This window comes from Chlorocebus sabaeus, chromosome 18, assembly GCF_047675955.1.
Source record: "Chlorocebus sabaeus isolate Y175 chromosome 18, mChlSab1.0.hap1, whole genome shotgun sequence".
Classification (NCBI taxonomy): Eukaryota; Metazoa; Chordata; class Mammalia; order Primates; family Cercopithecidae; genus Chlorocebus; species Chlorocebus sabaeus.
Genome location: NC_132921.1, coordinates 14,560,103 through 14,582,923, shown reverse-complemented (window position 1 = coordinate 14,582,923; position 22,821 = coordinate 14,560,103). Strand labels below are relative to the sequence as shown.

Genomic DNA, 22,821 nt, shown 5'->3' with positions numbered 1-22,821 from the left:
ACAGCAGGGACAGCTCCAGATGTGAAACGCAAATCGGGAGGGACTGCTGTGCTGCTGATGCTGTGCTTAATCATGCAAGTCGAATGCAGTTCTTGGTATTTCAAGAAAGGGTTTAGCTGAAGTCCCATGCGTGTATTGATTTAAAATTCCTACTTGAGAGAGCTGTGTCATTTTTTTTTCAGCTCCAATTTTTAAAATACAGAACAGGATTTGGAGACAGATTTAGAGACTGGACATCCAGCCACACTTGTTAATCACAGAAAAGAGTGTGAGTGGGGACAGGGCAGGAAGGAGGGAGAGAAGGGCACCCTTAAATAATATGGGGGTTTCTAAGCGTATTAAATGGTATGTTGGAACTAGATTTACAAATGTCCTATAGAAAGTTTCTTTGCTTGGAGTAGATCAAATCAACCAATTATACATGTTTACTGAATGCCTGCTCTGTTCAAATAAGATGGCTAAAACTGGCAAGGACAGATCAAATAAAAAATAACACTACAATCAGTTCCCAACTTTGGGACTGATATAAAATACCTTTGGAAATGTGACTGTTTACAGGAAGAAATGAAATTGTCTTGCTCACAAGTACAAGCTGACACATTCTCATAGCCTTTCTACTGTGCACAATAAGCGTTCAGCTTATCTTTCCAAGAACAATAAAATTTCGTGTACTCCTACCTGACATAAGAATTGTTTTTACATATCTCCGTATCGCTGACTCTCTTGTAAGTTAATCTCATCTCACATGAATTTTTCACCAGCTTCACTCTGATGTTGATAAAGGAGATGGTTCCATCAAATACATCTTGTCAGGCGAAGGGGCAAGTTCCATTTTCATTATTGATGAGAACACTGGGGATATTCATGCCACCAAGAGACTGGATCGTGAGGAGCAGGCCTACTACACGCTCCGAGCTCAAGCTCTGGACAGGCTCACCAACAAACCCGTGGAGCCCGAGTCGGAGTTTGTCATCAAAATTCAGGATATCAACGACAACGAACCCAAATTTTTGGATGGCCCATACACGGCAGGAGTTCCAGAAATGTCTCCTGTGGGTAAGTAAAGAACAATCTGCTTTGTAGCCTGTGGCTGATTTGGGGAGTTTTTTATTTAAAATTAAATCATCCTTAAGTACTGAATAGACTGTACGTACGTAGCAATTGTCAGTTAGGGTGAGGGAAACGTTTGAGACATGTTGGTGGCCAGTATCCATTAACTTAACTGATTTATTTATTTGTATGGGAAATTAGGAAATTGTTTTTGTACAGCTATTTCAGTGTTTTCAGGAAATTACTTTAATCTTACATTTTTTTAACTTGATATTTATTTATATTTTTAAATGATTACAGTGATGCCTCAGAGGTTAACAAATAGAATTCTTCCAGACACAGGCCAGTGGTGATCTTTTACTTTTCTTTCCATGATATTAAGATATTGATTCATTGTTCTAAACATCTCTCTATGGCCAGTGTATCAAGAAGGCCATTGATGGCTAGCCAGGCTAATATTTGGATCGGCTGATCTGTTTAATTGTAATGAGTATGATTGAACCTACAAATGGCCATCCACATGCCACCACTGATTATTTCAAAATTTTAATTTCAGGAATACATGTGCAGATGTGCAGGTTAGACAGGTAAACGTGTGCCGTGGTGGTTTGCTGCACAGATTATCCCATCACCTAAGTATTAAGCCCAGCATCCCTAAATTACTCTTCCTGATGCTCTGCCTCCTCCCCCAACCCTTCAACAGGCCCCAGTGTGTGGTGTTCCCTGCCATGTGTCCATGCCACCATTAATTTAAAAAAAATTCTCCAAAAACTTAAATGAATGAAAATTTATAGCGAACTTATAGCAATGGTAAGGAGATACCCATTTGGAGATATATATTTAAAAAAATGAAGGCTTTTTTGTTCAAAGGCCTTTTGTCATTGCACCATTACTAGAAAGATAGCAAGTAAAGTACTTCTAGTGTGTACTTTATTTATATCGAATAATAGAAATTCTCTTTTAAATTTCATTGATTCAAGTACTTTTGGAATAGTTTACAGCCAGTATGTAATTTAAGCGTAGGCAATCTTACAAAAAAAAATAAAAAGTTATGAGACTGGGTGAGAGATGGATTGATTTATATATTAATTTCCTGCTGTTTTTAATATTGAAACAGGAAGTTTATTTAAAATAATAATGGAACTTGTATTTTAATACATGGGCATTTTAACCAATGTGATTTATTTTTTTTTAAAGGTCATTTCATTCATCCAATCATACAATCAACATACCTACGACCCTGAGGAGTGGGGTTGCAAAGATGTGTATAATGTGTGCTCTTAAAGGGATCGCAGTCTAGTGGCCCTAAATTTCTGTTCCTATTAGAAGAGAGAGGGGAAATTATTTGGGGCACCACCATGCCTCTAGCTGCTAGGCAAATGCCAAATGACAAGGAGACAGAAGAATCAATGCTTGTGGCCAGGAAGAATTTGAACCACAGTGGCATGATCTTACTATAATTAGCACATATGTAAGCATTGCTAGCATTTCTGTGACCAAACAGGTGTGTTCACTTTTCCTCACTACCATCCACGCCTTCCAAGTGCTTTCTGCACTTCCTGCTTACCAACAAGAGCAGCAGCAACAGTAACTGTTACAAGATTTTGGAGGTTTTAGAAAAAAGAAAGGGCACATCTTCCTCCCCAAATTAGTAATGTTTGGTAAATCAGGAGTTTTTGAGATGTGTTTGAGCAATTTAATTCAACTTCATATTCCTAGTTCTCATGGACATTTTGGTGGTTCTGCATTGGCTTGCCAGTGTTTTCCTTTCCTACATAGAATATAGATATGCAAATTTTATATAGGTATATGTGAACTTTTTGTTTTAGAAGCTAATAGTGGCCGGGCACGGTGGCTCATGCCTGTAATCCCAGCACTTTGGGAGGCAGAGACAGGTGGATCACGAGGTCAGGGGATCGAGACCATCCTGGCTAACACAGTGAAACCCCGTCTCTACTAAAAATACAAAAATTAGCTGGACGTGGTGGCGGGCACCTGTAGTCCCAGCTACTCGGGAGGCTGAGGCAGGAGAATGGTGTGAACCCGGGAAGCAGTGATTTCAGTGAGCTGAGATCTCGCCACTGCACTCCTGCCTGGGAGGCAGAGCAAGACTCCATCTCAAAAAAAAAAAAAGAGAAGAAAAATCTGATAGTGCACTGTCGTTTTGATTTTGATGGTAGTCTGACATGAAACAGCATGACTATTATGCATACTTAATGTATAAGTCAAATAACTTATGTTATTTAAGTGTGCATAATAGTCATTAATAGTCATGCTATTTCATGTCAAAATACCTTTTTTTTTTTCCTTTATTTTTTCTTTTCTTTTTCTTTTTTTTTTTTGAGACAGAGTCTCACTGTGTTTACAGACTGGAATGCAGTGGCATGATCTCGACTCACTGCAACTTCCGCCTCCCAGGTTCAAGAGATTCTCTTGCCTCCTAAGTAGCTGGGACTACAGGTGTGCACCACCATGCCCAGCTAATTTTTGTATTTTTAGTAGAAATGGGGTTTCACCATGTTGGCCAGGATGATCTCGATCTCTTGACCTCACGATCTGCCCGACTCAGTCTCCCAAAGTGCTGGGATTACAGGTGTGAGCCACTGTACCTGGCCCATATCACAGTGTTTAAATAATTTATATTTAAGTTATTTACTTGGCTGATTCAAATGGGTTCAGAACTTTCTTAGAAAATTATTTTCAGATGTCTTCAGGGTTTATCTGACACCGATTCAAACAATTAATATAAAAATTGGGACATAGAACATGGAATACCTAAACTACATAACATATGGACTTACAGTTTATCAAACACTACAGTTAATCAAAGTGCTTAAGTCTAACCAAGTATAATAACCATCAAATAGTATGATATAGGCCATGCAGGTTTTCAGTGTTTAATATCCAGGGATCTTTTTTTATTAGATGTTAACTAATCCTAAAATTTTAAACACACTAGTAAGCCTTTAGGATATTTTGTTTATTGCCAGAAGAACATAGACAGGCATGGAAAGTTTAAATTTATTTGTGAATATGTGTGTGTGTTATCTGATTTGTGTGTCTATATGTGTTAAATGAGATAATGGACTTTTCAGAAAAAAAAAGTATTATTGTTAACAGCCAAACTTACTGAAGTTTAGTTTTTATTATTTGGTTTAAAATTGTTTGCTTTTTTAAAAAATGAAGTAGCAAAATCATACTTAGGCATACTACCAAAATAAATATTGTAAAGCTGATACATATAGAAGAAAGAGAGCACATCAATGTAATTTATTATAACATTTAAAATATTCAAAATTTAATTCTTAAAAAAGATTTTAAAATACACATTATTTACCATCGTGGCCCCACCAGACATCTGCAGGGCACAATCATTTAAGTCCATAAAATAAAAAACTTCAGGCTGGGTGTAGTGACTCACGCCTGGAATCCCAGCACTTTGGGAGGCCGAGGCAGGCGGATCACCTGAAGTCGGGAGTTCGAGACCAGCCGGACCAACATGGAGAAACTCCGTCTCTATTAAAAATACAAAATTAGCTGGGCATGGTGGCGCATGCCTGTAATCCCAGCTACTCAGGAGGCTGAGGCAGCAGAATCACTTGAACCCAGGAGGCGGAGGTTACGGTGAGCTGAGATTGTGCCATTGCACTCCAGCCTGGGTAGAAGAGCGAAACTCCGTCTCAAAAATATAATGAAATAAACAAAAACTTTAGGATTTAAAGAATAATGTTGTACACTTAACTTTCATAATTTTCACATAATTTTAAAGAAAATGGAATTGGCAATGAAATCTATATAGAAAATAAAGTGGATTTATAGCAAAATGGACATTAATGACTTGCTTAAGGCATTTTGAAAGAGATATTTACATAGAAGTCAATCTAAAAATATGTAAGCTTTAAAATGTCATATTCAGGAAATTATTTGAAACAAACTAGGACCTTAAAGAATACATAAAGAAAGGGACCTGTTCCATATTTAAAAGACAGGATATTTACCAAATGATAATATATAACTAAATATATAAACTAAGCAAACATGAGTCTTTCTGATATTTTAAAGATTACATTCCAAATGGAAAAAAAAAACAGATCAGAAGAAATGCTTTCCATATTGAATGTGTGAATACATAGTAAATGAAGAAAGAATACAACATTTCATATGTAACATCATATGTCATACATCATATGTAACAACCAAAAAACTATTGATGTAATTTTTAAAGTTGCCGTGGCTTTCCTCTTTTACAAGAGGTTTGGTTTAAATTTTCTTTCCCTGTTTTGTTTTTAAATCAATTGGCAGAGAAAATTTTTAAAAATCCTAAGGAGATAGGGTAGCCACCTAATATCCAGTTAGGTGCATCAAATGTTCTTTGTCAGTTAATGACATTTTCGTTTCCATCTGGATCATCTTAACTGTGACATTTTTGTACCTGCAATGATTCAAGTGTCCAAGATGCTGTTATCATGCTGTTTTCTAGACAGTGATTGAGTCTTATAGAAGCTGCTCTTGATGAAAATATATTACCTGAGCCCAATGGATGAGACACCTAAAGTTTCAGTCCCATCCCATTCGGAGTATATCCCAGTCTAATGTGCATCATCGATGGTATTTTTTTTTTTTTTTTTGTCAGAATATTTTCTTGTCCCTTAAATATTTCAAGGGTTTTGTTAATATTTATCATTTCTTTGGAGCTGGTTTATTATAAAATAATACAGTATCAATTTTTCATGTGCCTTGAAAAAGATAAATGAAAAATTTCAAATAAGCTTAATGTGGAATCAGTAACATTTTGTAAGTTATTTTGTTTTGTGGTATTTGGAAGTTTTTAATTCAGTGGTTTTGGGATTGGCATCTAGGGACCTCAGTGGTACAAGTGACAGCGACGGATGCTGATGATCCTACGTATGGCAACAGTGCCAGAGTGGTCTACAGTATTCTGCAAGGACAGCCATACTTCTCAGTGGAGCCAAAGACAGGTAAAAATTGAAATGTGACATTCTTGTAGAGTCATAATTTGTTTGTTTCTTACAATTAATATGATTATTTCTAAATATAGTTGACACTAATAACATACTATTTTGTTCTGCTTCTCTCAATATTTAAAATATTCTCACCATTTAAAATATTTTATTTTATTCATCAGTATCTTAACAAAATTAAAAATAATGCTATATATTCAAAAGTATTTCAGTTTCTATCTCCTGAATGCTTAAGAAAATTTTGATACTTTACCTCAGAGTTTTACTTGTGTTTTGTTTTGTGTTTTCATTCACATAGGAAATTATACATGGTAATCTTTACATCTCAAACAGAAACCTCTCTGCCATGTAATATAATAGGTAGTAGTTTCAGTTTATTCTTCCAGATGTTATTTTTCTCAGGGAAATAAGTTTAAACATAACAGTTAGGGTGATGATCTGCCAAATCAAAAATGAAACTAAATATATCTACTTTTTAATTTTGGGGAACAATTTTTGCTGGGTTGAAAAGCGGTATGGATAGAATATGTAGCTGGTTTGTTCTGTTTTGCTTTTAAGCTGAAACCGTTTACATTAAGACTATAACATGGGACATTGTTATCTTGGTTATTAATTGATATTTTAATGTATTCAGTTTTTCTGGTCCTGTGTATGTAGGGAAGGGCGGGTGGGTGTGAATATTACTGATTCACACAGGCGGGTGTGAATAACACTGATTTTTTTAATCACTGTGAAATCCATGTTTTCTCTTTTTAAAAATAATTTTGCCTTTATCATGGAGTTAGAATTATTCAAATATATAAATTTATGATTATGAATATTCATCAGTACCTGTAATCCTAAATGAATATTTTAATGTCATTAGTCTTGTTTTTCATATTTATAAAAAGGGCAATATTAATTTATTCTCATGAACACCTTTTGGAATGACCATTGTAATGTGCATGAACAGAGAAGTAAATTCAATCTTAGCTCATTCATTAGAGCTTTCATAGAGACGGAATGCATATTTTATACCAGTGTAGAGATGGGGCTTGGAAACCACATGGAAAGTCTAATAAGGAAGAAACAGTCATGATTAAGCAAGTATTAAAGGAGAAGTAAATGAAAGTATTTGATTTATGATATGAATCCTGTGAATGTGGAAAGCGTGCTTCTGTTTGACTGAATGATAGATCTGAGAAACCTAAATTCAAACACCCACCTCTTCCCTTCTGTGCCTACTCTTGACAACCTAAAAAGACATTGACAAGTTCCTGACAATTTGCTCACAATCATACGCTCCTGCCTTATATAACTTGTCCAAAAATAGCGTGTATTAAGTTCAAGGATTAAATATTTTGCTGCTACTAATGATTGGCTTGTGATTTTGGCTTTGCTGCAGAATAACAGGATTTCCATGTAACACTGTGGAGATAAAGCCTTACCGGTTGATCAACTAGACAATGGTATATGTCATAGGATTACATTATTAATACTTCAAACCTGATTTTAATTTCAGAGTTGAAGGGATTGTGTGTTTCAAGAGAAGAGGAAAGTTTAGTTTAGTTTTTTTTTTTAATACTGTAATTATGGTAATCACTGGAACTTCTTTTTACATGGTCATTAATGCAGAGATATTCTGGGCATCTTTGTCTTCTCTGCTAATTTATAATATGTAGAGTACATTTCTTGTGAGAAAAAATAAATTACATGTTTTTCTGACAGAAATGGAAAGTTTTCAGACCTAAAGGGCATGGGGAATTGTAAATCAAGGTTCACTTGGTCTTGTTAGTCTTCCTTTCCTGATGTCTGTCTCATTCATTTATATGTGAGAAATAACATTATTTATCCTTCAAATCTGAGAGTTTTTGGGTCAGAAAGTAAAATTTTGACAGGAAAAATGTTGAAATTATGCTAAATAAAAATTATGTAACCATAGGCACAAGCCATCACTGTTAGGTGCATTTCTATAAATTTCTTCTTCTCAATTTCCAAGAAAATAACATGACTAAAATCTCAGAACACAAATTTTCATCTATAGCACTATTTACAGGCTGAATGACCAGAGGGAAACTGTATTTTCTGCGTCAATTTCTCCTTTCCCCAAGCTAGAATGTGAGTAGTTGCAAAACCCAGTGTTGACAGTTGACTTTAACAAGCAAGGTAGCATGACACTGGAAACAAGGTAAAGCACATTCCCTTCAAACTTCTCAACACCTATCTTCATAATGTCCACAAACTTACTAGGGGATTACAGACATTACATTTATTCCATTAAACATACTTAGGATCATTCTAAGGTGTATCTATTTATTTTGTAACCTGCAAGCAAACAGCAGATACCTTTTTTGGGTCTATGTGATATATGGGAGGACTGGCTACCTAATTCGTAACTTAAAATGAACATACAGGTCCTTTATTCTTAAATGATTAAGGATTTGAAGACATCAGCAGCAGAGCTTTAAACTAAGTACAGGGTAAGAGTGATGGTACAGCTCACCTGGCCATGAAGCAAGCTGTGGAAAATTAATTGAGTGTTAAACATCTTTTGTCATTTAGGACTTCTTTTTTAGACATAAGAAGTATGATTACGTGGTGGCTGCATTATGTGTTGCAAGCATACCTATTACATCATAATTTTATGTAAAGGGTATTGCCATAACAAGTGACCCCTTCCAACTACACCCTTCACACACTCCCGGTTCTCATTCTATGCAAGAGTGCTGTCTCTTTTGAAAGCTTGCTGAGAACATCCCCCACAGGTTGCAAAAAGAGTCCCTTCCTCAATGACTCTTCATTTTCTGCCAGCACTGGAATTCTTTTATGTTCCAGAAGCTTCCAACTTTACTACTTCACTGTTGTTGGCTCTTCTCCATCTTTTTATAGCTCTTTCATATCTACACTACAGATAGACAAGTCAAGTAATACAGAGCTTAGGCACAAAATTTAGAAAGAAATAGAAACTCATTAGCAGATTTTTATCTTAAGTGTAAAACAAAATGAGCATCCAAAAACTTTTGTGATTTTGTTTTATAAATAGGTTCCTCCTCCCAAGAGTTTTCTCAGCTAATCAGTAACATAGTTTCTGCATAGCCAGGGCTGTGCATTTCTTTCGTATTTGATTTACTGATAAATGTCTGTAATAAAAGTGCCGTACTTGACTTTATTGCCTATTATATGAAATTCATTTATAATTTGTATTCCAGTATTTAAACGATTATCATCAAAGGGTATTTTTAAAAATAGAAAGCAAGCCTGAAACATTTGTGCTCATTTCAGTTTCTAAGTTCCTTTGAAATTTAACTTTCAAGCATCATGAATATTTTTTTTTTAATTTGAAACTGCTTTGTTCAGGATCTGTTTCTTCTTGCCTCAGTGTCTACATTTGCAAGAAAGAGTGTTGCTTGACCCCAATCTGTATTCGTCTCTGTAGTTCTACAAATATGTAACACAAGACTTCACAATGTATTGCACTCATAATATTTTTAAAATATAAAGTGGTATATTTATCTTCACAATGCAATTCAAGTCTCAAAGATGCACATACTTAAGGATGTTTATACATCCCATTCTCCATTTTATTTCTAATTTACTTTTAGTTAACTTTGTATGCTACCAGGTTTTGAATTTTTTCTTTTTTAATTTCAATAGTTATCAATATGTTACAGAATGAGTTGAGTTTATTATAATTGGTGAATTGCTCCAACAGAAGCTGTCCAAGGGAAAGAAGGTGGCAGTTAGGACTCAGAATAAGTTTACAAAAGTGATCATTGTTATCCAGTCAGAATGTGCATGGGAGAGATAGCATAACAGCTGATCACACTGCATTAAAATATTCAATTGTGTCATTAGCAAAACATCATATTGGATTTTTTTTTCCTGAATATGTACTGTATTTCTAAACATCATGTAACATAGCACTCATTGATATAATGTAAAACAGAATAAGTTAATATTAGTCACAAGCATCACTGAGATATTTTAAATACTAAGAATACATATTGACAGAAACTGATTACATAAATACATATTCAGTTCATTACCAGTTATATCTATTATTCTCATTCACTAGGGAATAATCACACAAAAATAATTATCTTTAAAGGAGTTACCAAGAGAGCTAACATGATATCCAATTAGTTCTGTTAGAACAAAAGCAAAGCAAACAGCCAAACTACATGTATTTGAAATGATTTATTTGCTGTTGCGTCATTCTCCTGTCCATATCTCGATGGTGCTGTCTTCATTGGCTGCTCCATTTTGGTGATGGCCATACCAAATGGCTTTAGTTCATTCATGGTCCTTATGAGGTAGGAGACCAGCAGGACTTATTTTCTGGTCACAACCTTGTTGACCAAAACAGGATCTGGTTCAGACAGGATAAAGTGAAGAAACTGGCAGGAACCAGCAGATGTCAGCATAAGCAGTCCCTAGCTGCCCTCATTGCTCTTTGGCATAAGACACTCCCACCAGTGCCATGACAGTTTATAAATACTATGGCAACAACTTGAAAGTTACCACCCGTCTCCGTCGCAATGACCTGGAAGTTACTTCCCTCTTTCCTAGAAATTTCTAAATAATCTACCCCTCAATTTGCATTGACCCACTCCTTAATTTGCATGTAATTGAAATTGGGTTTACATAAGTAAAAATAACTTTGCCAAGAGACCATAGATTGCAGAGTTTGGGCACACTGACTATGAGTTAGCACTGCTCCACAAACAGCAGTACCATTTAATAAAAGTTGCTGTCCAAAACCCACTGGATTACCCTTGAATTCTTTCTTGGGCAAAGCCAAGAACCTCCTGGGCTAAGTCCCAATTTGGGGGCTTGACTGTTTGGTATCACTTACCTCTTGACATATATTATTAAGTACATAAAAACCGTAAGGAAACCAGTTTCTTTAAAGTCTAATTGTATGGTTTTAGAATTCTTGGAATAGCTACAGACAATAAAGGCTGTCATGGAGAGAGAAGGAGGCATGAAGGGCTTTGGGAGTTGGAAGTGCAGATGACCCAGATCCTGGTTACTGTGAGAAGGTACTTCCTCAGTTAACAAGATCCCTGAGGAAGCCGGTTTTGCAATATTGAGATTCCCCTTGGAATGGTAGTCCAGTCAAAGTGATATTCAAAAACGTTTATTTAGTTTTAGTGAGAACAATCCTAAAGGGTTGAGCCCTCACAGTGTGAATCTCCCCAGCCCCTGGTTATTAATCCTTGGGTTCATGTGGTTGTCTAGACTCCTGAGGGTAATTTGAAGCCTGAGTATGCAGAACCCGTGTTCCATTCCTTCCCTAAAGTGTGGAAGATTTCAGAAATGGCTATCATCTGTTACATGAGGTACATATACCAAATTTTTAAAAAGATTCAATAGTAGCTGAATATGCATTAAAAAAATCATCTGAGGCTTATAGGATATTGGATCATCAGATTTTTTTCCTATACTTAAAAACAGCTTTGAACAATAGCAATATAAGTTTATGTTTCACATGCACAATGCTTTTTGTGAACATGGATTATAAATAAATGAAAAGTTCTGAGTTGTGGTATCAGATGATATAGTTATAGAAAAATTATTATTCACAAAGCCTAAAATACGAGCCAATGTCTTCTCCAAAGAACCCACAGATAGAATTCCTTTTTTTTTTTTTTTTTTTTGCGCTAAGCCTATGTGACTTAAAAGTATTGATTATTATTAAGCATGAAAATTTCACAGAGTTAGAGGTATCCAGTTGGTCAAGACTAGACTTTACTAGTTCAGTAATATGATATTAACAATTTTCTGTCTGTGCGTGTATTTATATATACAATTATATAATACATGACAAAACACAAATGAAATCCAATGTATGAGAATGCTTTTCCAAATTTAGACAGTTTTTACTTAAAAGTAAAAGCGAGCAAATGCCATACAAGTAGAAATCTATTATTAGTGGGTGTTCTTATTTCAAATCAACTTTTCCCAATTATGTTATTCTTGTCAAAAATATGTTCAATAGTTGAGGCATTTGGAAATTACCTTTCCTACCTGCATTGATTTGCAAACTTTGTGATGATTTCTGCCTTGGAAAGGTGTTATTTATAGGCTCACTTATAAAGAGACAATTAGATGTGTGAAAAATAAGTGAGAAACGTTGACTACCAGACTTCTATCTTAACGATGCTATATTTCCTTTCAAAAATAATTCCACTAAGCAAACCCATGAGAGGATGAGGCTGCAGTGTTTCCTTTACTGATTAGTTGAGGGGTTATAGACTTCTCTCCATCACAATAAATATGCACAGACGATAACACACATATTGATATTAGAAGGAAAAATGAGAGATAAATCAAATTTTTTTAAAAAACATAAAAGTAAGTGGGACTTCTTTTCTAAAAATAACTTGTTTTATTAATATTTTTCATATAAATGAAATATGTGTTGGTCATGTTCAAAATAAGTAATGCTCAATTTTTAAAAAAAGGGTTACAGAAATAAAGATGATTAACAGCAAAAAAATAACAAACAAACAAAAAAACAGAAAAGATAAAGGTGGAGATATGTCCCAGAATTCTCACACAAAGATAGTTTATGTTTGGTGACAGTGTTAGGGAAGTCAATATTTGCTTTGTTATAAATTAGAGTTAATAGAAGTATTGAAGAGCAAACATGAAAAATCCATAAAATCATTATGGCTCTAAGAAGAATATGTATTAGATACTTACCACCTGGACCTAATTTGTATATGATTTTGTTTTCATTTTTATTATAATATTTCAAAGATCAATTATAAAATATATAGACACGCATAAGGATTCATTGAAAGTGTTACGTAAAGTGAGCCCGGATTACCGTGACAATAGCATCCAACTACAGTTCGTGTATGGGAATAAATGAGTAATGTCAAAAAATAAATAAGCAACCTAGACTTCTCAAATAAGTGTAATTTGAATGCTTAAAATACAGATCTGTTGCTGATGTATGTGTATGTTTGTGCTTGAGAGCTAGTGTGCTCAGATTTAAACAAAAGTATTGTTGCGAAGGATAGTAAGAATATTATTTTACTTGAAAACTGATAGTAAGTGGTTATGCATTTTTATAAGTTGTTGAGATGGAAGAAAAGGACGAGTTCATTGCTGTGTACTTGTACAGGTGATTGTCCATTATTCTTGGTAAAAGGCCATTTTATTTATTTATAAATTGTTATTTTCTTAACCACTTTTCCCTGAAACCTAAAGATAATCCTCTTTATTCAGTATTGAGAAAACCACATTAATAATGTTTTCTCTGTTTTGTAACATTGTGTAAAACTATCATATTCCTTTGGTATTTAATAAACAGTAAAATTACTTAAAGTAAACAAACGAAACAACAAAAGGCAACAACTCAAGAGCAACTTACTACTTGTATCAGTATTCTTTGTTAGTATAAATGCAGTGATTCATGATGAGTTTTACTGGGATTTGAAATTTTACAGGAGTCATCAAGACTGCCCTTCCAAACATGGATAGAGAGGCTAAAGACCAGTATTTGCTTGTTATTCAGGCAAAGGATATGGTTGGTCAAAATGGAGGACTGTCAGGAACTACATCAGTCACTGTGACGCTAACGGACGTCAACGATAACCCACCTCGCTTTCCTCGAAGTAAGTTGTTTTCTTAAGTGATACAAGTGTAATAACTTTTCCTGACAGTATAAAATATGTCTTTAAAATGACTTTTTTCAAATATTTCTAAAGCAAATAATTATCTTACTTCATTCTTCCAAATTTACATTTCATTAGAGACATAATTTTGATTCAGCAATATGGATTATAAGGGTATTGAGAAGAACTAGAAGCCATCATATACTTGCATTACTTCTAAGTAATGCAAATTTTGACTACCATATCTTAAATATAGTAAGATTTTTCTTTCATTCACATTTTCAATACTAGACAATTACTAATTGTGTTTATGTATTAGTGTTTTTTCTAAGAATTACTTTTTATATTTTGTAAATTATAGTTGTTGCCAATTAATAATATTCAAATACATTTTATTCATTCTATGCACTAAAATATTGATTTATTATTGAAAATTAAAAAAGAGTAATAAACATTTCCATTTTTTCATTTCACACTTTTTAAAGCCAGTTTGTGCACACTGAACATTAGTCGTTCCCCCACATCTTTCTTGTGCAAACATTCAGTGTTTTAAAAACCAATCTAAAGAACTAAAAAACCAAATGCCCTCAATTCCACTTATTTGACCAAAGGGGCTTTTGACTTAACCAAGAAAAAAGAAAAAAAAATTCTCTAGGTAGAGGTGTGCTGTTTGAAAGAACGTTTCACCTCACTCTCTTTTTAGTTCCCTTTTTTCCCTAAGTGTGTTATTTCTTTAGAATGCTCAAGAAAATAAAGAGATTGTACAGACTACAATGTCTACAATGTACAATGTCTCTAAAATGCTTTTCCAGTACAAATGGGAACTAAACTCCCTACCAACAGAACTTAGAAGTGAATTGTATCAAAAAAGGAAGCTTTCTGAGCAAATACGAGTGTCACTCTTTTCTCCTTCAATGACTGCCTCTTTAAAATTTTCATCTTTATCTTATATAGTTTTAACATTTATATTATACAAGAAACGATATCTCCTGGTAATATAAAAAAGTGACCCCAAGTTTAGCATTATTTTCTTTAAATAAGCCTACTCTTAATTGTGATCTTGATGGCTTATCATGGAGAAGGAGGGACTTTTAGAATTATAAAAGGAAATAATGCAGTTATCTTGGGCTTATAATGAAATGAACTGCTTTCCTTTTGTTTAAGCCTAGATTGATAAAATTATGTAGAATTTTAGTAAGATATAGGTGTTCTAGGCCATTATAGATTCCCCTCAAACTTATTAAAGTGAAAAAAGCCAAGGATATATCATTGTTATTCATTTTTGCTGGGATTTTTCTCTACCATTGAATCACTAGTTTAACCTTGACATTTTTGGATTTTACAAAGGACACTTTGAGATGTGTAAAAGGGGTCACTCAAAAGTAATAGCATATATTATAATCATTTTAAAAACAAACAGTAACTATTCACAAAATCTAGAAAATTGCAAACAAGTCTCAGTCTAATACATATTTCCATCATACAGACACATTTTCCTTTCTATGTTCTTCTCAGAGAGAATCCTTCCTTCTCCCTTCCCAAGACAGGACAAATGCAACAAAATTTAACAACCAAAATAAACGGAAAAAGATGGAGGAGGCAGGAAAAAGTAAATGATTAGAGAAAAAGTAGTGAAGGAATATAGTGTGCTGAGGTGTTTCCTCACTTCTGAGTGATGTGGTTCATGCATTTCTTCATCTGCCCCGAAACTTTTTCTTTAGTTTGAGGGATGGCGATGAGGAGTTACTACAAAATTTAAACAAAAATTTTTAAAAGTTTTTTTTTTCTCTTTTACTGGCTTTTTTTTTTTTTTTTTTTTTCTGTTCGACTAATATTGCCTAGGCTCCTGGACCATTGTGGCCCAAATCAGTTCTACGTACGACCCACACAAATCATTCTTATCCTTTCTTATCCAGTTTTCTTACCCAGTTTTCTGAAACTCTCTTGGTAAAAGATGCTAAGAAAATTCCAACATTAAGTTATGAAAACGATTTAGGCTTGTATTTGCCCAGTGGAAGCCCAATCTATTCTATTTTTATTTCTTAGTGTTTTATACATTATTGTAATTATTATATTGAATTACATTTAATAATTATATATCAATTATAATTACTTTAAATTTATTTTTATTTTTCAGTGTAGGATATTTCTCACCACCAGAAAAACAGGAATTAGAGATTCTTCTCTTGCTTTTCCTCACCATCTATTTCTGCTATCACAGTGATTATTAACTAATCATTCCCATCAAATCTCTTAAGGCTATATGAAACATCTTTTGTTTTCCATTATCTTAGCATATTTTTTATCAAAAAATAAAAAGAAGTTATGCTAAGATGAGGTCAAAATAACCCAATAGTTAAGTTTTTATTGGTTGTCTTGGTATAATGTGTTCATTTCTTATTTTCAATTTCACAGGGTCTTATCAATATAACGTCCCAGAGTCATTACCTGTAGCCTCAGTTGTGGCCAGAATTAAAGCTGCCGATGCAGATATTGGAGCTAATGCTGAAATGGAGTACAGAATTGTGGATGGTGATGGATTGGGCATTTTTAAGATTTCTGTTGACAAAGAAACACAGGAAGGAATCATTACTATACAGAAGGTAATGTTTTCTTTATTTATCTCTTACCACAGATTACTGAGAAGTCCTATCTGTTTGATGGGAGAATGCAGTAGACAAAATGAATGGCCATATGGGATCATTACTATTTTAATTTTAGTAAGATAAGCTATGCATTTATTTTTAGGTGTCAGACTCTTAGGGAACCTTGAGTTACATTTGTAATAACACCCATCAATTCTATTCTTTAAGAAACTCACAGCCGTTATCTATAGCACTATAAAAATAAAGCAGACTGCCAATGTGCTGTTTTAAAGACCTATTTGGAGAGATGAGTATGTTTCTGCCTTGACTGTTCCACTAATGAAACCCTAAAATCAACCAAAAGCCGTGTATGCAAACAACATATGCTATTATTTTCTCCATGAATGAAAATAATATAATTTCAAGTAGAAACCAAAATGTTGAAGACTTGCTACATTAACAATTATTGCCATTTAAAATTTATAGTAATTGGGAGACTTGAATATTTCATACAAGAAGAGCATGAAAAGTTGTAAAACCTATCGTAATTTCTAGAGAGTGTGAAAGAGACGGAAAGTCAGTACAGCCTAAACTAAAGATTATTTTCCATAATATATTTAAATTAGTTCTCAACACAGTTATGGGAGAAAATGGACTCTTCTCTTTTCAATATAGAGACATGACTTTTTACAAGTATTTAATCAAAAATAATAACTCAAAAGCTGTTATTTCAAAATGTAGTCTTAGTTTCTCAACTATTTGAAACATTAAAAATATATCAATATATTGATCCCTAAGATATGAATTTTTTGTCAGTATGAAAATCTAGTGTATAACTTTGTAATTAATGCTTTTCAATAATTAGCACATATCAATAAATAAAGTTATATTTTAGTTGTTATAGGAAAACATATGTTTGATTTCAGACCAATGAGAAATACATTTCTGCAATTATTTCCAGTGGACAGCTGCTGTTTTAGCTAAGCTGGTTAACAATCTGTGTATACAAGTTTTAATAACTAGAGTAGGCCAACTGTTGGTAAAATGTTTTGTTTTGTTGTCTAAAATAAAAGGAATTCAGTAAGGTACAATGCTGCTCAAAAATTTCAAAGAGTCATCTGAAATCAATCTGTTCACATTCAAGAATTTTTAATGCAAACTGAAACTTTTTGTTGAACAACTACCTGTATTTTATATATTATAGTGAAGGTGGCACGAATCTTTGAAAATTCTAAATTCAGTATAAAATATTTGATTTAGTAAGGGAAATATAAAACTTATTTTCTAATTTTATATCATTTCTGGAAATTTTAGAAAATTGTTAGAAAAGGAGACATAAAAAACCTAGGTTAAAAATTATGTCATCTAAAAGCATACAACTCATGAAAAAATTGCAAGGATAAATTTGATTATCACTTATAACAATAGAAAAGCATCACAATCATTATTATTCTTATAGCTAGCAATTAATATCTGTCAGGCTTTTCTTTTTGAGTAACTTACAGACTTTATTTTATTTTCTCAACAATTTCATGAAGCTACTATTAGGACACTGAAAATATGGAAACATTATAAAATATTGAACAATTGAAGAAATGGTAAATAATTGATATTATCATATTAAGAAATTTGCATCCATCATTGTAGTAATGTGGTGATGTTGTTTTTGCAAATGAATATGAAAATTTTTATTGAAAAATTATTAAAAAGGCAGTATCCAAACTTTTACAGTCACATTTTATAAAAAGTATATTTATACAGAATAACAGATTACAAGAAAAATGTTAAAATGTTAGTAGTATCATTTCTAGATCTTACCTTTACTGCTTTTTCAGTAATATGTAATATTCACTAGTTATTGTTATAATTGAAATGTTGTTAAATTTATAAAAGAGTTATTCAAAGGCCAAACTGAAATAAATCTCTTTAAAAAACACTGTAAATCTACTTTGGCTATTATTAGAGATGGTAATTATTTTACAAATGCAGAAATAAGTCACAGACAGGGTATTCAGCGGGCCCAAATTTCATGTATGAAGTTCTCTTAGGTATTAAAAAAGATACAATCTTCTATTTAATAAATTATGATTAAAAAACATTCCAAATTTTTAAAAATTTAGATTAATAGAATTTTTGGTTTTGATACTAGAGATTCCTTACTTCTGCCCAAAATCTGAGTGATGCTTTGAATCTAATAAAAGTCAATAATTGGTTATTATTAAATATTTATTCATCAACCATTATATGAGAAGTTAGCTAAATATTTTAACAATTTTTTCACTGAATATGAGGTCAAAACTCCGTTATTTTTACTTGAGATTGTTAGCAACTAAAATTAAATTTTATTTTCTTAAATGGCTTCTAATACATAAATACTTGTCTAATTCTTTGTTTTCTTATATAACATCAAAGATTAGGAATAATTAAGCACAGATAATATGCAGGAGAACCTTGAGAAACAACAGTGGTGAAAAATTTCATATTACTTCTGTGTCATAAGTAGCCAATGTAAATCTTCATATGTAATGAAACAATTCTGGTTCATCCTGAATTACTATGAAGTGTAGAACCAAACCGAGTAGCTATCAAAGGTCAAAAATATAACATTTAGTTACCCAGGGATTATATACACATCAGTAGACAGTTCAGATGTTGAATGCTATCATGATTTTCTATATTATTTTGAGCCTAAATACACTGTTTATATGAACAATAATTTAGACTAAGAAGTTAGTCATAGTTTATTACTCTTAAGGGGATGGCACTAACTTGCTTTCAGCTTTCTCACGTGCAAAGTAGATCTGATTTTTAAGTTTTATCTTAATGTGGAGAATATATACACCATTTGAGGCAGAACCATTAGATTCTAAAAGTAAAATAATGTGTAGCAACAGATGGCATGAACCTAAGCAGTATGGTCTGCAATTTCTATGTTCATTAATTCATCATGATAGGATGCATGGGTGTTAAGACGAGATATCTGAAATTTTGCTGTTTGAAATAGGTAAAAATATTTTTTAAAATACCTATGGTGCTTTTATACAGAGCAGATAATATCAACATGGAGATAAATGAAAACAAAATCTCAGTTTTCTTCATGCTAAAAATCTTTAGGCTTAGCAAATGTTACTTTTTACTTTCTTCCTACGCTGCTCCTTCTCCATGTAGTTCTGAGTAGATACTAGATAGTGGAAAATTAACTCATATACAGGAGCTTAATTTTTATTTCCAAAGCTCCCTCCACCTCCAAACTAATTTTTAAAAATTTTACAATTTTTTATTGTCTGTTAATATGTTCCAGTGTCCAAACAATCCTACTTTCTCATCTGCATTGGAATAAACAAACATAAATAAGTAACTTCTGTAAGAGTTGACTAAAAATAATGGAAATGATACATTTGAGTTTTACTGCAGTTTAAGCTTATAGTGTTATACAGTTGATCCTTAAAAAACATGGGCTTTAACTGAGTGAGTCCACTTATATATGGATATTTTTTCAATAACTGTATTACAATCTTTTTGGAAATTTGTGACAATTTGAAAATACTCACAGATGACTTATGTAGCCTAGACATCTTGAAAATTTTAAGAAAAATAGTTATGTATTGAATGCCTAAAATATATGAAGATATTAGTCTATTTATGTGTTAATAGGCTAATTGTGTTATCAGTAAGGTTTCTGGCCAACAGTAGGATACTAGTAGTTAAGTTTTGAGCGATCCAAAGTTATACACAGATTTTTGGCTGTGTCGGGGGTGGTTCTCCCAACCTGTACGTTTTTCAGGGGTCAATTGTATATTCATCTAGTTTTTAGATGAAAATTTATCATTAATTCATAATTTTCTTATTCTCAGCAATTATTTTATTAATGTATTGAAATATAAATTCAAAGTTGATGTGTATCTTCTATGCTTCTTACACTGTAATTGGTTCCAGAATATTCCAGGGTTTGTCCTGTTATCCTCAAACATTGTTCATATGCTTTCTATGAACTGCAAAGAACTATTAGATGCTTAGAATTGGGATCTCTTAAACTTGCGTCAGTTTTCTAGTGAGGAAAATAGATCTGATTTTTAAGTTTTATCTTAATGTGGATAATATATTTACCATTCTGAGGCAGAACCATTAGATTCTAAAAGTTAAATAATATGTATAGCAACAGAAGGCATGAACCTAAGCAGTATGGTCTGTCAAATTTTTATGATCATTAACTCATCAGAATAGGATACATGGGTATTAAAACGAGATATTTGAAACTTTACTGTTTGAAATAAGTAAAATTAAAAAAAAATTGTGGTGCTTCAGACTCATAGTTGCCAGATACATATCACTATTCCTCAGTTTCACTCAACAATCTAGAGCAGTCACTAAACTACTTGTAATTCCTGGAAAGCAACGTAAAGTTTTTTCCAGTTCTTCAAACCTCCCCCTGCCTGCTGACTCCCCTGTGCTCTGCTTTCATGCCCCTTACCATACTCATCTTTTGAGTCTAAAAAACCGCTCCTGTTATTTCTTTAAACAGTAAACAGAAGAAGCATAGCGCCTGGACCAGCAAGATGTATTTTTTTTTTTCTAGGAGGGAGTGTGTGTGTGTGTGTGTGTGTCCCTTCAGTCATGGGAACTGGTCTAATCATGGAATGTAGATGTCCCAGTTCCATAAATATTGTGATCTTTTTCATAGACTTAGCTGTGGTCACAAGGATTGAATAAATATCCAAGGCTTTTTAGAAGTGTCCAAGAGAACTCAGGCCCCATCTGTCAGCCAACTGGTCAGTTCTACCAGGGCTTTCAAGGATTTGAGCATGCCCTGAGGAAGAAGTTGAATAGTGAATGCGTAACACTGTTTTTCTCAGGTAGACAAGGGAAAGCGGCACAGAGGTAACCACCTGTGCAGAGACTTCACTTATGAGATAACCTGCTAAATACAGAAAGAAGAACTGGGGCAATTTCACTGGAGAATAATGAGGAAGGAAATGTGGGCAACAGATGAGGTAATATAAATGAGAGGGCTCTTAATGCTCCTTCACAAAACTGCTGTAGGTAAATAGGAACATATATGTACAGTGCTTTGCAAATAGAATGGATTACACATGATACACATTGTAAGGCATTTTAGGTGCAGCTCAATAAAATATGACTAGAAAATTAAAATATTTGCTTATTTCTCTTAAACACTTATTCATGGAAGTGTCTGTGATAATTTTAATTCATTTCAAGCCTTTCACTTCTTTTCAAAGGACTGTATTATAATGAATATCAATATTTATTTAAAACGTTATTACTTTCTGGTTATAAATACATTTCCTCTTTCTTTCTTTCTTTCTTTCTTTCTCACTCTTCTTTCTTGTCTTTTCTTTCTTTCTTTTTTCTTTCTCTCTCCTTTTCTTTCTTTCCTTCTTTCTTTCTTCGTTCTGTCTTTTCTTATTCTTTCTTAGCCTTGAAGTTACTTTAAATTTCTTTCCTTGCCTCTTCCTGTCATGATAGCTCTTGGCTGTTTATTTTCCCTTTGACATTATCCTAAGCTTAGTGATCATTGCTTCACTTCTTAAGTTATTTTTATGTCCCCCACACCTAGTTCATAACCTGCTTCTAACTTCTTCATTTTTAAATACATCTTTTAAAAAAATTGCTGTTTAAACTCAAAACTATATATTTTTATTATTCCAACTAGTCTTAAAAGAATCTACCTAATACTAAGGGAAACAGAATAATATCAGCAATTGAAAGCAAACAGTGAAATAATTATTATAGAATCATATTATATACTTAGAAATTCTAAAATAATTTATCACAATTTTGTTAAATTAATGAGAACTTTCAATAATGAGAGCTACAAAACAAGTTAAAAATGAATACACTCACTGTATATACTTCATGAGAACATTTGTATGAGTTTCTGGGCTTACTCTAACCATGGAAGAGCAACCTGTGAGGACCTATGTAAGGAATATCCATCACTCTCATTCACATCCCTAAAACCTTCCATCTTAAAAGAATGTGATCTGCTGGCCCAACAAAGGCAGCCTTTACCCCCATTTCCAGGTGTCTTTCTATCATAAGGCCAACAGTATCTCTATACTCAATTTCAGAAGAAAATATTTGCTTACCATTTTGTAACTAGAGTTTATTTGGAGTTATTTTCCCAAAATCAAGGAAGTCTTGTTCTTAAGATTCCTCAGTCTGAACTAACAGTTTACTGTTTGTGGCCCTAACAAGACAGGATTTTGATTTTCAATTCTACTTACCAAGATTTAAATAAACATGGAGCCTACAGTATACCCTAGATAAAACTTTTCCAGGGACATTTCACAGCAGGAGAGATCTGCAAAACAATAGATGAGTCCCCTAAGTTCAGTATTCTTTCTGTCCCAGAAAGTAGTGGCATTGTATGTGAAATTTTGAATGGATTTTTGAATCCAAGTTGGAAGACTAAAACCCAGAAATTCTGGAAAAAAAAAAAAAAAAAGAGATAAATTTGGCCTCCTTTTATCACCGCAGAATATTTTTAAAATTTTACTGAGATAGCAGTCCACCAAAACGAACAGTTTTTTGGTTGGTCTCCCAGTCCCTTCTCCACATAAGAAAACATTTACAACC

At 33.1% G+C, this 22,821-nt stretch overlaps 1 protein-coding gene across 1 annotated transcript in view; it reads left to right on the top strand.

Annotated features, from left to right (window-relative positions):
* Positions 1–22,821, top strand: part of CDH7 (cadherin 7) — a 128,522-nt gene that overhangs the window by 49,732 nt on the left and 55,969 nt on the right. The window contains exons 2-5 of the mRNA XM_073006246.1: positions 762–1,056; positions 5,910–6,029; positions 13,472–13,639; positions 16,055–16,242. Of these exons, the coding sequence (XP_072862347.1) occupies positions 762–1,056; positions 5,910–6,029; positions 13,472–13,639; positions 16,055–16,242 (771 nt within the window). The remainder of the gene's footprint in view (positions 1–761; positions 1,057–5,909; positions 6,030–13,471; positions 13,640–16,054; positions 16,243–22,821) is intronic.